The sequence below is a fragment of the Myotis davidii genome, unplaced genomic scaffold (assembly GCF_000327345.1).
Source record: "Myotis davidii unplaced genomic scaffold, ASM32734v1 scaffold309, whole genome shotgun sequence".
Lineage (NCBI taxonomy): Eukaryota > Metazoa > Chordata > Mammalia > Chiroptera > Vespertilionidae > Myotis > Myotis davidii.
In genome coordinates this window covers 1,962,127-1,977,175 of record NW_006383013.1, presented here as the reverse complement: position 1 = coordinate 1,977,175, position 15,049 = coordinate 1,962,127, and the positions used below count along the sequence as shown (strand labels likewise).

Below are 15,049 nucleotides of genomic sequence, written 5' to 3'. Positions count from 1 at the left end.
ACCTTGGCTTCCTCCATCACTGGAGCAAGCAAGCCTCCTGTTTGCTTCAGCTGCCTGGCTTCCGGCCGCCATCTTGGTTGGCAGTTAATTTGCATATTGCCCTGATTAGCCAATGGGAAGCGTGTTGGAGGTATGGTTAATTACTATGTTTGTCTATTATTAGATAGGATTACTGAGGAGCAAGGGGGCAGAGGACAGGGTGACATAAAATATGGCCCAAATTTCCAAGGTTTGGTGCTTCATTGTACCCCATTACCCAGTATGACTTAAAGGGCCGATGCACATCTGCTTCCTGGGGTGGGGTGGGGGTGGGGGGGGACCAGGACAAGCAGCACATACCCACACGTCTTGCCCTGTCACCACAAGGAGGAACAAACTCACGAGTGAGCTCTCGACCTCCCCCACCTTTAATATCGAGGAATAGACAAATCCTCAGGTTGCGTGTTTGAAAAAGCCAGAGGTGGATAAAAATAATTCAATGACAAATGCTGGAAAAACATACAAAGGGGCAGAAGCCAGACATTCGTGGGATTCCCTGACAGCTCCATCTACAAGGAAGGGCTGGGCTGGAAAAAAACAGGGCCTCAGGTTCCTGCCAAGCCGCCTGAGGCCCCGTCCTTCCCAACTCATTCCAAGCAGCAGCCAAGACTTTACAGTAACCCTTCTGGGTCTCACAAAGAAAGATGCACCGTGCAACCACTGAGTGCTCCCACCTAGAAGTGCTCCTCCCTACGTGGTTCAATTCCATGCGCAGCTGGAAATAATGAGAAGACACCGCTGCGTATGGATCCTCAGCTCCCAACAACTCCCCACGTGCCCAGAAAATGGATCACTGAAAGGCAGCTGGAAAATCCTACCCATCACATTGGCTAAATAAAAGCTTATTAAATACCCAGGTATCAGCATTCAGAAACCAAATGGATCCCTTTAAGAAAAAAGAGGTCATGACCACTAGTACCTGCATCCCAGAGGCCCTGTTGTATAATTCTAAATCGGCCTTGCTCGGAGGCACACCTCAGGCTTCTCAACATGTGACTGTATTTGGCCCTGACTACTTTCTCTTCTGGAGAGTAGCCTGCAATTAATCTCACTTATTACCTCTGAAAAGTAACAACAGAGGAATGGCTGGCCAAGTCCAACTCCAGAGTGTCTAGGGAACTGCAGGCTGCATGGCCAGGCCTCAGACTGTCTGGGCAAGTCATGGGCTCTTTGCCTTCCTCCCCACAACAAAGCTTGAACAGGGACTCCAGACAGACCAAAGGAACCAAGGGATTTGAGGAGCTGGGCTGAGCTCACACTGACCCAATGGGAGACGACAGCCCTGAGGCTACATTTGGGATGGTTTCAGAAAGCGGGGGAAGAACAAGGTTGTCTGGTGAAAACTTGTGTGATCCATAAAATTGAGAACAATAGCAACACCACAGGGAAATGAAAAATAACACTATTTGCAGAGTTCTCGTGAGTCACCAGTTTTCATTCCTGTGGCTACCAAGTCACTGAATCCTGATGAAAAGTACAGCCAGCGATGGGTTCTCTTTACATTGTGTTACTGTTTACAGGACAGCCCAGTTCAGTGAGTTATCAGAGTGTATCGGCGCTGGAATCCACTGTTGCTATTGTAGAGGAACAAGTAAGAGTGCCTCTTACTTTCTTAGCACCCACTTCTAGGGAGATCAAAGTGCTTGAAGGGCAATCTAAAAGCTCTCAAAACAGGCCAGTTTATATGTAAGTACGCTTACCTAAAGAAAACATTAAATGAATAGTGTAGGGTCACTTAGTGTCAAAGCCAGTAATAGAACTCACCTCTCTATGTAAGTAATAGAACCAGTAATAGAACTCAGTCCCATATTCATGAAACTTAGTTACTACCAAGGGAGGAACAACAAGAGACTAAATACATAATTATAAAACAGTGACTTACCAAGTGAAATTAGAAATCGGGGCATGGTACGAAGAATGCCTGCTGTAGCCCACTTCACAGCCAGATCTGAAAGGATCTCTGAAAATTCTCTTAGGGCTGTTTTAGGGTGGGTACCTCTGGGAATGCCACCTGGAGCCAGAACTCCCAACCTAGCCTCCAGGCTGTCCTGGCAACCAGAGGTTACCTGGGGGCAGAGGAAGATCTCCCAGGGCTACCCTAGATGGGAGTGGGAGCTAAAAATTGGCCCTTAAGCTTGAAGAACAGATGGAGAGAGGACTGTTGCAGGTACAATTAACACCACAAGGAAGGGGACTTTGTGGGGGTTACTTTCTGGCATCAATGGCTCTGAGATGATTGTACAACGTGACATTCTGCCACAGCTCAGGAGCAGTCAGGCTGGGCGAAGGCCGCGCACAGTGCTGGCCTCGAAATCCTGGCTCTGACTCTGAAAGATCCCTTCGTCCTTCTGCCTCTGCATTAACAGGTGCTACACCAAGAGAAGGCTCTCCTTATTTTAAAAATTCCCTCATTCCATCTGTAACTAACACTCAAACTCTACTTCTCCAAAATGTGAAGTTTTGACATTTTGTTTATGGAAAATGGCTGCAGCCTTATCCTATTGATAATATATCTGAGATTGCAGTGGAAATGTTTTCCATAGAAATAAGGCTCTGATTGTAAAATGGGAACGGGATATTTGGAAATATTTTATATGGAAAAGCAAGCTCTATAGTATAAACAGAATCTTTCTTACAACTTACGTTTTCGGAATTGTTTACTATAGGCTGTAAGTCACCAAATGACAGACTCCTCCTGGGAAGAGAATTGTGTGGGAGGATGCCTGGCTTGAAAAGTCTTGCTGTTCAGTCTTCAACTCTCTGTAATTCTCAATTGAGAGGATTCTTTTCACTCTTGACCATTGTGATTACTAGTGTAAAATACACTGGACCAGAGCATGATGTCATGTGTTTATATTTATGTTGTTTCCTGGGCAGAACCTGTTTCCCAAATTAGTTCCTTAAGAAACAGTTCTAACACCAACATACTTTAACAACAATTAGGTATTTCTGCCAGGCTCAAGTTTTTGGTCTCCCCTCCCAACTTTGGGGCAAGGCAGCATTAAACAGAAGGCTGGCTGGCTTGGCTGGCTCAATGGTTGAGCATTGACCTATGAACCAGGAGGTCATGGTTCGATTCCCAGTCAGGGCACATGCCTGGGTTGCGGGCTCAATCCGCAGTAGGGGGCGTGCAGGAGGCAGCCAATCAATGATCCTCTCTCACTGATGTTTCTAACTCTCTCTTCCTTCTTCTCTGAAATCATATTATACACACACACACACACACACACACAATTTATTTATTTTTTAAAGAGAGAAGGCTGGCTGGCAGAGGCTGGGAGCACTGGCAAGGAGGTAGAGGCTTGGTGGAACACCTGGAATGGAGCTTCTTTATTTGGAGAGAATGATATCTCAGCTAATGAGAATACTTCATTGCAATAGTCACATCCCCCTCTAGCTCATTTGACTCATGGACAGATGAAATCAGACCCTTATTTAATAGCCACTAAAGCAAGATGTATTAGGGGACTTCAAATATGGATTGAGACTAGAATTCAAGACAGTGGTTTCTTTTGTAATTCAGAAGTTGCGTTATGGCCAGAACCGATCTGGATTTTATCCTCCGCCACTTCTCTCAACTATATAAAGGAAATTTCCTCCCTACTTCCCAAATGCACATTGACCAGGAAGGCTGTTTTGAGTTTAATTATAGAACCTAGACGAAAAAAATGTCCTTCAAAAGAAAAGAGTCCAAAGTTACTGAAATACAATGGATTATAAGGTATAAAAAAGAATAAGGAGATAAAGAGACAATGTCAAAAGTCTCACATGATTTGAGTTATATGTGGAATCTAATGAAGAAAATAAATTGATGAACAAAACAGATCCAGAGACACTGAAACATGCAACAGACTGACTTATTTCAGAAGGAAGGGGGGTGTAACAGGAAGAGATTAAACAAAGAATTTATATTTGCATAGCCCATGGGCAAACAACAGTGCAGGGAAGGCCTGGGGAGTGAGTGGGAGCAAGGTAGAAGGGGTCAATGGAGGTGAAAAAAAAGGTGACATTGGTGATACTTTCAACAATAGTTTTTAAAAAAGTCAATACATGAAAATGTCGACAATAGGCAGGGAGGGATTAAACACAAACAATATAAATTTGTGCTCTTTCACCCAGAAGTGAATTTATGGAACTGTATCAGATATTTCCTTTTCATTTGCTTTGCCCACAAACTGTCCAACAGGTGAAATGAGGCCCTATATTCAAGTGCCGTGGGACTGGGACAGCGGGGAAAGGCCCTCTTACCATTGTCTATGCAGGAGCTCAAGGTGAAACTGGCTTGCTCCTGACCAGGCCATCCCTGTGCGACCCAAATATTAGCTCCCCGGTTCTCACGTACCTGCTTCCAGGAGGGGTGGGGTGGCTCTCAGGAGCTTGGGGTTCTGACCATGTCGGGCCGCTAGGACTGATGACAGGCCGAAGGGTGGGGGGAGTTGAAGCACTGCTTCTGTTTATGATGCCGCTTGTCAAATTCAGGTTTGATACCTAGAAGTGAAGTGAGGGAGATAATCTGATTTTACAGTTTTAGAAAAGTATCATTAAAAACACACAGGAAGAATCAAGTCAAAGGCAGGAGACGCTGACTCAATGAAGCTGAAGCTGCTGTGACAAAGGTCCCATCAAGGCTGGCTTCGCACACATCCCAGAGCAGAAGTGAGGGTGGCTAGTGTCAATGTAAGTATTGCCCTGGCCAGCGTTCCTCAGTGGTTAGAGCGTTGGCCTATGCGCCAGAGGGCATGGGTTCCATTCCTGGTCAAGGGCATGTACCTGGTTTGCAGGTCCAATCCCCCAAACCCTGTTGGGGTGTGTGTGGGAAGCAATCTATCGATGTGTTTCTGTCACATCTATGTTTCTCTCTCCCCTCCCTCCTCCTTTCCTCTCTCTCTAAAAAATTAAAAAATCAATGGATGACTCTGGATGGTGGGCACACGGTGTAATATACAGATCTTGTAACATAGAAACTCACAAATGAAACCTGTATGTTCATGTTGACAAATGTCACCCCAATCAATTAAATAAAATTAAATAAAGAAAAAAAAAATCAGCCCTGACCGGTTTGGCTCAGTGGATAGAGCATCGGCCTGCAGACTCAAGGGTCCCAGGTTCGATTCCGGTCAAGGGCATGTACCTTGGTTGCAGGCACATCCCCAGTAGGGGGTGTGCAGGAGGCGGCTGATCGATGTTTCTCTCTCATCGATGTTTCTAACTCTCTATCCCTCTCCTTTCCTCTCTGTGAAATATCAATAAAATATATTTAAAAAGAAAAAGAAAAAGAAAAAGAAAAAGAAAAAAATCAATAGAAAAAATATCCTCACTGCTTGGGTGAGGATTTTAAAAAGAAAAAAAGAAATCTCAAAATCCTGATTATATAAGCTCAGAATTGTAGTTAAAAAAAAATTAACAAGTATTTATTTTGTTCCTACCATGTGCAAAGCACTATACTGTCCTACTTGCTGTAAAATAAAAAGGTGAATAATAAAAACAGCAAGAATTTATTAAGTATTTACTCTGTGACAGGCAAGGTTCTGAGAAACTAGGCAAACTACTTAGCCTTTCTGGGTCTTGTGTCCCCATTTGGAAGTTCTAAATGCTTAATGAAGTTTAGTTATAAATAACACTTATCATTATGAAATACAAAGGACTTGTTGCTTTAGAAAGAAAAAAGATGCACAGTCACTAGCAAAATGGGCACTGACTCCAATAAACAATTTACGAAGAAGAAAACTTATTAGCTAATTGAACATTTAAAACTAGTCATTCCCCTGGCAATCAAAAACTGCAAGTTATATTACCTCTTCTGTGTGTTATAGTAATAATAAAAAACACAGCCTCTAATAATGGCAAGGAGTGATATTATATAAGTACCTACATTATTTATGTGACTATAAACTGGTAGAATCTTTCTAGAAATAAATATAGCAATATATTATTAAAAGTATTATTAAAATATTTGTACACTTTGATGCTACAATCTAACTTCTGGGAACTATGCTCAAAACAACTCATATGATCAATGACAGTGAATGTTATAATAGCAGTTAACTGTTTCATGTGTCAGCTCTGTATAAATGAGTGCATTATATGCATCTCATTTCAATTGCCATAATTCTATTGTAAGCACTATTATCATCTCCATTTTGCAAAGAAGGAAATTGAGGCCTAGGATAGTACGGAGGCCTAGAGAAAAATGACAGAACTGGGATCTGAACCATGATCTTTGGAACTCCAATGCCTGTATTCTTCTACGGTACTGTACTGTGAACAGGTTTTGAAAACAAGCATTAATTTTAATATTGTAAAAGGAGAAGATATAAATGGCTAACAGTATTTTACATATATTTTACCCTACCCATATGAGGAAATATTCTGTATCCATTAGAATTTTTCTGAAAAATATAGCAACATGCTGATTTTTTTTTTTTTACAATATGAAACTGTATAGAGAGCAGATCCAAATTTTCTTAAACATACACATGCACAGATACATACTCAAAAAGGACCAGAAATAAAAATCCAATTCATAAATAGCATCTATTTCTGAATGGTGACTTATTTTCTTCCTTACACTTACCTATATTTTCCAAGTTTCCTATACTGGCCATATTATTACTGTTAGAACCCCAAAGAAAAATTTTAATTCGTTATGAGAAATACAGAGGATAGTTTGAGAAGCATTTCAGTGTAAGATCCACAGGGGATGCTGAAAAGAGAAGGGACACAGCTGAATGCAGGACACAGTTGAGCATGACACACTAGGGAACAGTGACATAATGAGAAGTACATTTAAAAAGTGTTTTTCTATAAAATGGCCTAAGAAGCTAATAATTTTGACGTCCTATATAATAAAAGCGCAGACTGGTCGACTGAACTCGACCAGTCGCTATGATGTGCACTGACCACCAGGGGGCAGACGCTCCGACTAGTAGCTTGGCTTGCTGCTGGGGTCCAGCTGATTGGGACTGGGCCAGAGGGCCCCAATCGGCCAAGGGACCCCAGCCATGCACGAATTTGTGCACCGGGCCTCTAGTTTACAAATAAAAATATACCAGGGTTTTAAAAAAATCTTAAAATTCTGAAAGAAAAAGTTATTTTCAGCAACAGTATACTGCTTCATTCCTAGTTACAGATTCTTTAAGTAAAAATTTCCTAGACCTGTGTCTTCACACCAAAGGACCCAAATATTTTTTATTGGGAAAAAGCTATTTTCCATAGGTCAGGAGTGATTTCAGGGGTCTATAGAGACTGGGGTACAGGACACTCGGACTGCACCCTCCACTGTGGACCCAGGAGCCAACCTTGGCTTGTCAATTCTGACTCCCTTCTGCTGCTACCAGGGGGAAGAAGAAAGACACCACTAACTGAGGACAGGGAAGATACAGTGGCAGGTTATGGCAGTTCCCTCTGGCACCTGGTACGGTTGAAGAGCCTGGCCTTCTCCTGTACCGCAGAGACAACACAGGCCAGGTTCTCAGACATTCAAAGAAATGCCCTGCAGGATTGCACTCACTCCTGGCCAGCACTGAGGCCCCTCCTTCTGGCCCTGAAGCACCAGGCCTGCCTAATTAGACATGAGCACGCGGCTTGTAAAGTTCTACAAAGTGAGAAAGGTCTTTGTGATAACTAACAGCTTCTCCAACTACTATCTCAATCAGTTGTGCCAAAAAAAACTAATAAAAGAGGCTTATTCATAATTTATAGTGAAACAGCAATAAAATAAACAAAATGTACACACTTTACCATGTTTAAGTATAAACTGTATAGTTTGGAGATGAGTGAATGAATGTGAATGAGAAGAGACTTCAGATTTGGTAAATCTCTCTTTTGGCAAAGCTGCCCCGCATTTAGGCATCATTTCACCATAATAGCTAAGAGTTCCTGAAAGCTCACGGTATGCCATGTCCTAGGTGTCCTTGCATGATCTTGACATGCATTATCCTGTCTAACCCTGAGCGAGCCCTTTGAAGTAGCCTCTACTTAGTATTATGAAAGGAGGAAACTAAAATGGAGAGAGGGCAAACAATTAGATAAAGTCACATACCTACTAAGATTAGCAGAGAATGTTCTCCAAGGGCACTCTCCAAGTAATGTGGTTTAAGGTTTGAGTTCTTATAGCAGTAGCGTCAGGCACTCTCAGGAGTGAGGTTTCATATCTCACCCCTTACCCACTGCTCAAGGAGGTAGACAGTGCTAGACTACCTCTCAAAGATGGAGAGACTAAGGCTCAGAGAAGGCATGTAAGTAAACTGGTCAAGGTCACCTAACAGTTGCAGAACTGGTTACAACCATTTTCTAGTTTTGTAACTCATTACCCTTAACTATTGTAGATTTTTAAAATATCCCGATATAGACCTCAGATTCTGAAAACAGAGGTTATATAGGGAATGATTACACCAAACTATTATACCAGCTTTTCTTTCTTCCCTGAAAATTTTATCTCCCACGTGTTACCCATCACCAGAGGATATTAAATAAGTAAAGCAAAGAAAAAAAAATACATTATCAATCAGTGTTTCTTAGCAGGTGTAGTGAAGGTGGCATGAAACTAATTTTGGACTCTTGGTGGGTTTTTCCATGTAACGTCTATTCCTTATTTCATGGATAAATCAAGAATTGGGGGCCACTGTGACTGCCTTCTACACAAAAGCAAAGCATCATTGTTCATTTATTTTGAGAAACAGCAAAAGTGACCACTACTTAAATGAGAGATTATACAAGGAATAAGACAACTTTCAAAGCTTCTCATCTTTCTTTCCAAAGGATTCCTGCTAAAAAAAAAAATAAATAACCTGCCTCTATTAAGTAATAACAACCTGCCCCTCTAAATATTCTCTTCTTCCTTCTGTGGTTTTCCCTAGCATTTATGTCATAATTACCCCAACTTCATTCAGCTGTTTTCCTAGGACATACGTTGCTAATAAAGAATCAAATAATTTGGGGCTCTATTAGAATCTTCTTGACCCAGTCCTTCAGACAAGTCATCATCAATCCCAGTGGTCGGCAAACTCATTAGTAAACAGAGTCAAATATCAACAGTACAACGATTGAAATTTCTTTTGAGAGCCAAATTTTTTAAACTTAAACTATATAGGTAGGTACACTGTTATTAACTTAATTAGGGTACTCCTAAGCTGGCCTTTGCTAAAAATGTCCTCAATCTGATTGAGGTACATTCGCTGAGGTCAACCCCTTCCAACTCTCCCATGCACACTCGTCTTGAATACTTGTTTCGTCTATCTCCTTTCGTTCATCCTCTCTATATGTCCAAACCATCTCAACACACCTCTCTCAATCCTCGACACTACATCTTTCACTCCACAACGTTCCCTAAAATTAACTTAATAAATTTTACTTAAAGTTTTATGTCTTAGTTAAACTAAAGGTACGTTGAACAAAACTTGATATCATACTTAATAACGATATTATTTATTGATAAAATTAAATTCCTTACAATTTACCTTACAATATTCATAAAATTAAATCATGACAATGACTGACAAATGCTAATGTGAACAATGGCCTTGCATCTCCTTGAAAAGTTTGGATAAGTCAGGTTTGTATGTTGTTTTTAATTTTAGTCACGATTCCAGGTTCTCATAAGACGACTTCTCAATTTACTCTTGATAAGGTTCATGCTTGAAAATGATTGTTCGCATAAATATGTAGATCCGAATAAGGAAAGAACAATAAATGCTCCCCCCCCCCCCTGCGCTGCGCTTCGTATCCCATGGCCCACCTGCACCGCATCTCCCGTCGCCCAACCGACCCGACACCCCCTGCTTCTTCTAACGCCACTTCTTCAAAATAGACTCGCCCAGACTGAAAACTGACTTCTGTGCATGGGCCACAAAGTTTCAATCGCACTATACGTGCGCGCCCGCACGTGGTATTTTGTGGAAGAGCCACACTCAAGGGGCCAAAGAGCCGCATTTGGCTCACGAGCCGCGGTTTGCTGACCACTAATCAATCCTATTTTTAATCCCTAGAACAGTGCTATCCAACAGAATGTGCTGTGATGATGGAAATGTTCTATAATTTGCACTGTCCAATATAGTAGCCACTAGCCACATGTGGCTATTATGCACTTAAAATGTGCATGGTATGATTGAAGAACAAGATTTTAAACTTTATATAATTTAGAAATATTTTAATCCTCACCCCAGGACAAGTTTTTATTGATTTCAGTGAGAGAGGAAGAGAGAGAGAGAAACATCAATGTGAGGGAGGAACATTCATTGGTTGCCTCCTGTACCGGGGAACAAACTTGTACCTAGGTATGGGCCCTGATGGGGAATTGAACCTGCAACCTTTTTGGTGTATAGGATGATGCTCCAACCAACTGAACCACCTGGCCAGGGTGACTTTATACACCTTAAATTCAGAAAAACCACATACAACTATTGGCTACCTTAAGAGACAACACAGCTCTAGAACCTCAACTAGATCTGGCTGAATCTTATGTATACAGATTTATGTCCTGCTGAGGTTTGGTCCAAAAACAATCATCTCTAGATTGAATAAGTTCAGAAAGCCTTTGGCCCTCCCATTCAGCTTTGTAGGAGGAGCAGCATGACTTACTGAACTAAAATGGACTTAAGCATCGATTTGGGCCCCAAGAGCATTTTGTGTTGACTAGGGAAGACGGAAGGGCAGGGCAAATCTCCCAGCACTGACCAGGCCTTAATAAACTGAACAAGCCAATTAGGGTTCACACCCGAAGGCTTCTTCCCTAGCGGGGCAAAGGGGGGATGAATATGGCTGTCACCAGGTGACACCTGCTTCTCTGTCCATCTACTAGTATATTTCCCAAGGTAACACAATAAAACCAGCTTTGATCAGATGAAGAGAAAGTGAAAAATGGCACTTATATATACTTGGTTCGCAATGATGATCAACATTTCACTACTAAAGAATATTAAACAAAATCAGGCTTACAGCACATAAAGATATGGCATCAGTCACAAAAGAGGCGGCTCAGCATTTCCGTTAGGAGTTATTAGTCTATTAGGGTGGAGTCACAGCCATTGGGCCAGTTGGCTTCTCTGGGCTAATAACCAGAGTCTATGCTACTAAATAGGCTGGCAACTCATGGATTCATGCTTTTGGTCACAAAAGGGTCTGGGGAACAGATGAGATCATTAACTAAAACCCATTTCAATGACTGAAACCATGACTAAAAAAACATGCCTTATTGATAATAGATATAAACAGCTTTATGTGCAAAAGGCAGGACACACATATAAGAACCTTCAAGTCTGTGTCTGGATCTCTAAAATGTTCTACCATAATCAATATTTATGCAAATATGAAACCTTCCGGGTTCACTACAATAACAGTAATAATAATAACCAAGCCATGGGAGCACTAATGATGGCTACGTTTAATGGACACTTCGTTTTTGCCAGGCATTGTTCTAAGCTATACATACTCATTTTATCTCCAAGACAACTCTGGTAGGTATAATTATTTCCCTCACTTATAGATGGGAAAATTGAGACTGAGAGGCAAAATAACTTGCTCAAGAATAAAAAATTATTACATGTCAGCCACTAGTTTCAACTCCTAGTCGGCCCCCTGCAATATCTCCCGAATCTTATAGTTGTTTTTTTCTTCACCCTGTTCCCGTCCCCCACCCAGGCCTTCTCTGCACTATTACCTGTGCCCACGCATTATGCATACATGCATATAAGTTCTTTGATTAATCTCTTCCCACCTCATCCCCCTTCTCTCTAAGATTCATCTGTCTAGTCCATGCTTCTATGTCTATGGAACTATTTTGTTTATCAGTTTATTTTGTTCATTAGGTTTTAACCACTGTTACTCCCACTGCTTGGAACCACTGAGCCTAGAACTTAAAATTTCACCTGTGGACCAGCAACATCTGTATTACCTGGGAGCTCGCTAAAAACACAGACTCAGTCCAGCCTCAGCCCCAGTGAATCAAAAACTGCATTTGACAAGATCCACATATAATTCATATGCGTCTTAACGTTTGAGTTTGAGAAGCACTTATTGTGGGGTGGGGTGGGGTGGTGCTAGAAAAGAAAGGAGGAAACAGAAAAGAGTAACCACTCAACAGTTCTCCTCCGTAAAGCTCAGGGATCTTCCAAAATCTGCCGGGAATGCCCTGCTGGGGTGAGGAGCAAGACAGAAAACAATCAAGGGGAAGGAGTAGAGAAAATAATTCTATGAGGGACGTTACGGTTTTACTATTTCTCAACGTTGTTTGTATGCACAAACATTAATATGAGTAACTTTAATATGCCAAAGATACAAAAGTGGGTAAGATAATTTAGAACAAGCTTCAAAATATTCCAAGTCTGCCTGGCCAGTTGGCTCAGCTGGTTGGAGTGTTGTCCCATACACCAAAAAGTTGCAGGTTCAATTCCCGGTCAGGGCACATACCTAGGTTGCAGGTTTGATCCCCGGTCAGGGAGCCTATGGGAGGCAACCGATTGATGTTTCTCTCTCACATCGATGTCTTCTTCTCTCTCTCTAAAAATCAATGAAACATATCTTTGGATGGGAAAAAAATATATATGTAGTCCAAGGTTACTTGTTATGCTGTCATGAGAAACAGTGGTCATTAAAAATAAACCATAACATTTAAGCCTAAAACCACTTAGCTTGTTAAACATTCTTCCACCCCTGCCTTTCTGTAGCTGGTCAGCTAAGTGAGTGACTGCCGGTGGGGAAGTCCAGTCATGGGATCCCACCTCGACCCAACGCTCAGGCAGATGTTTCACTCCTTGCTGTCCTCCTCCACTTCCTCAGCAGCTCCCACTCCCCTGGAGAGGCTCACCCACAGGTTCCACTCCTGCTCCTTTCTCCATGTCCATTTCCACAGTGACCTCAGTGCATTTTTTTCTTTTAATACCAAAACACTGTTTATTTTAGAACCAGCCTTCCGAATAAGGCAGGTGAGCAAATATCTGAATGTGTGGGGTAGGGACACATTGCACGCATTCCATCTAGACAGGTGTTTAAATTACAGCGGGAATAAATACAGGTGATGGATTGAAAAGAGGGTAGGAGAAACAGAGAGGGAGCCAATTTCCGGCGGCTGGCCCGCCCAAGTGTTATTGCTTGTTACTGCTGTTTGCTAAAAGTAGTGCTGCTGCCAGTGCTATAATTAAAATATGATGGTATTGCCCTGATGGCTTCCCAGAATATACCACCACCCACCCAGATACATAACCTTTTGTTATCTAAAGAGGACCAGGGCCAGGCCTACCCTAGATCACTGTTGCTCTAGTTGGCATGCTCTAGAAATGTTGGGGTCCTACGTGATCAAAACAGTCCCAACCTCAGATGATTTGATAAACATTCGCTGCATTGCCTATCACAGGCAAGGCCTTGGGTAAACCTTAGGGGTATATACAGATTCAACTGTGGCCCCTGCTCTAAAGCCACAAAGGAATTTGTGTTCCCCTAGACAAACAGCAACATACAAGGCCTCCAGAATATAAGTGCCATAACGAAAGTGCTAAGGAAATTCAAAGAAGGCATCTGAGCTGGGCCTGGAAGGATAGGTAGGAGATGTTGGGGGAGGGAGTGGAGACAGTAGTTCCTACCTGGCAAGAAAAATCATAAGTAATGCAAAGAAAAATAAGCAGGAAGAATGTCTGAGAAACAAAAAGCAGCCTACTAGTAATTTGGCAAAAGCCTAGAGCAGAAGAGAGGAAGAGGCAGACAGACAGCTTGGAGAGGTCTTTGCGTACCACGCTAAAGATTCTATCCTTCATCTATAGGCCAACAGTAAGCTTGCCCAAGGGTTCTGAGAGTAGCGCTGCATCAGAATTGTGGGCAGGCAGTTGAGAATCCCAAGTCTGGCGAGAGGAAATAAGGCTGGGATGAGGACATACTAGTATTACTGCTGGTCTCCCCTCATTTCCCTCCTGGGCTAAGGCAGAGTGCTGGGCCTTGGAGCCGGAGAACTGCATCTGTAATATGGTATATTCACTCGAGTTCATGTGCTCATTGTTCATGTTTTCTTTTTGGATCGGCCGTCTTTTGGATTCCATTTTCCCATGTAGCGGGTGAAGAAGGGGCTGCCTGCCCCTTGAGAGGAGGTCAAAGAGTGGGAATCTGAAGCCGCTTTGCTCTAGGGCCCTCTGAGAAAAGGCACCTTTCCTTAGCTCTGTCTTTCCACACTTGTCTTTAACAGTAAAGTGGTTTTGAGGATCAAGATTAGGGGAGGGTCTCGGGGGAAGGCACCCCAGGAGGATGACTAGATGGCCCCAGTGCTTCAGTCTGAGGCTTGGAGGGTAAAAGGAGACATTGCATCATATGCCCAAGTCACCAAAAGCTCGGGGTTCCACTCAGGAGTTTAGAACCAAAAATCTGACAGTAATTAAAGAAGGCTTTCACTTGAAGGATGCCCTCTGGGCATCTTCTCCTCAACCTCAAGATGGTGACAATGGGGGAGAACCAAGATGGAGGCATAGGTTAACGCCGGAGTTTGCTACCTCGAACAATCACTTCAAAAAAAACAACTAAAAGACGGAAAGGACATCACCCAGAACCACAGGAACACTGGCTGAGTGGAAGTCCTACAACTAGGAGGAAAGAGAAACGTATACCGAGACTCAGAGGAGGCGCAGTGCTGAAGTCAAATACTGAGGTGCAGAGTGCATGCAGAGCGGGCTGGTGGCTGAGGGCGAGGTTGGCGTTTGTTTGCAGCGGTTGCTGGGACTCAGAGAGGCATATCCCCTGGGGATGGGACCGAGAGCAGCCATAACTGCTCACTCCGGCCCACCCTGTTTGATCCCCTGGGACCCGCCGCCCAAGCCCTGCACAGAGGCATTGCCGGATAGCCTCAGGCAAAGGCTAGATTAGCATCTCCCTAGAGGACAGTTCTCTCACTGCAGACACAGCTGATTCTCACAGCCAGTTGGCCTGGAGGTCAAATCCCTGCCAGTATTACCTACAACAATCTAGGCTTAACTACAACAAGACTGCACATAAAGACCACAAGGGGGTGCACCAAGAAAGCATAAAAAATGCGGAA

At 42.8% G+C, this 15,049-nt stretch overlaps 1 protein-coding gene across 9 annotated transcripts in view; it reads right to left on the bottom strand.

Annotated features, from left to right (window-relative positions):
* Positions 1-15,049, bottom strand: part of TTLL5 (tubulin tyrosine ligase like 5) — a 269,203-nt gene that overhangs the window by 123,991 nt on the left and 130,163 nt on the right. For all 9 annotated transcript variants that reach the window (XM_015558041.1, XM_015558046.1, XM_015558042.1 and 6 more), the window contains one exon: positions 4,382-4,527. In XM_015558041.1, the coding sequence (XP_015413527.1) occupies positions 4,382-4,527 (146 nt within the window). The remainder of the gene's footprint in view (positions 1-4,381; positions 4,528-15,049) is intronic.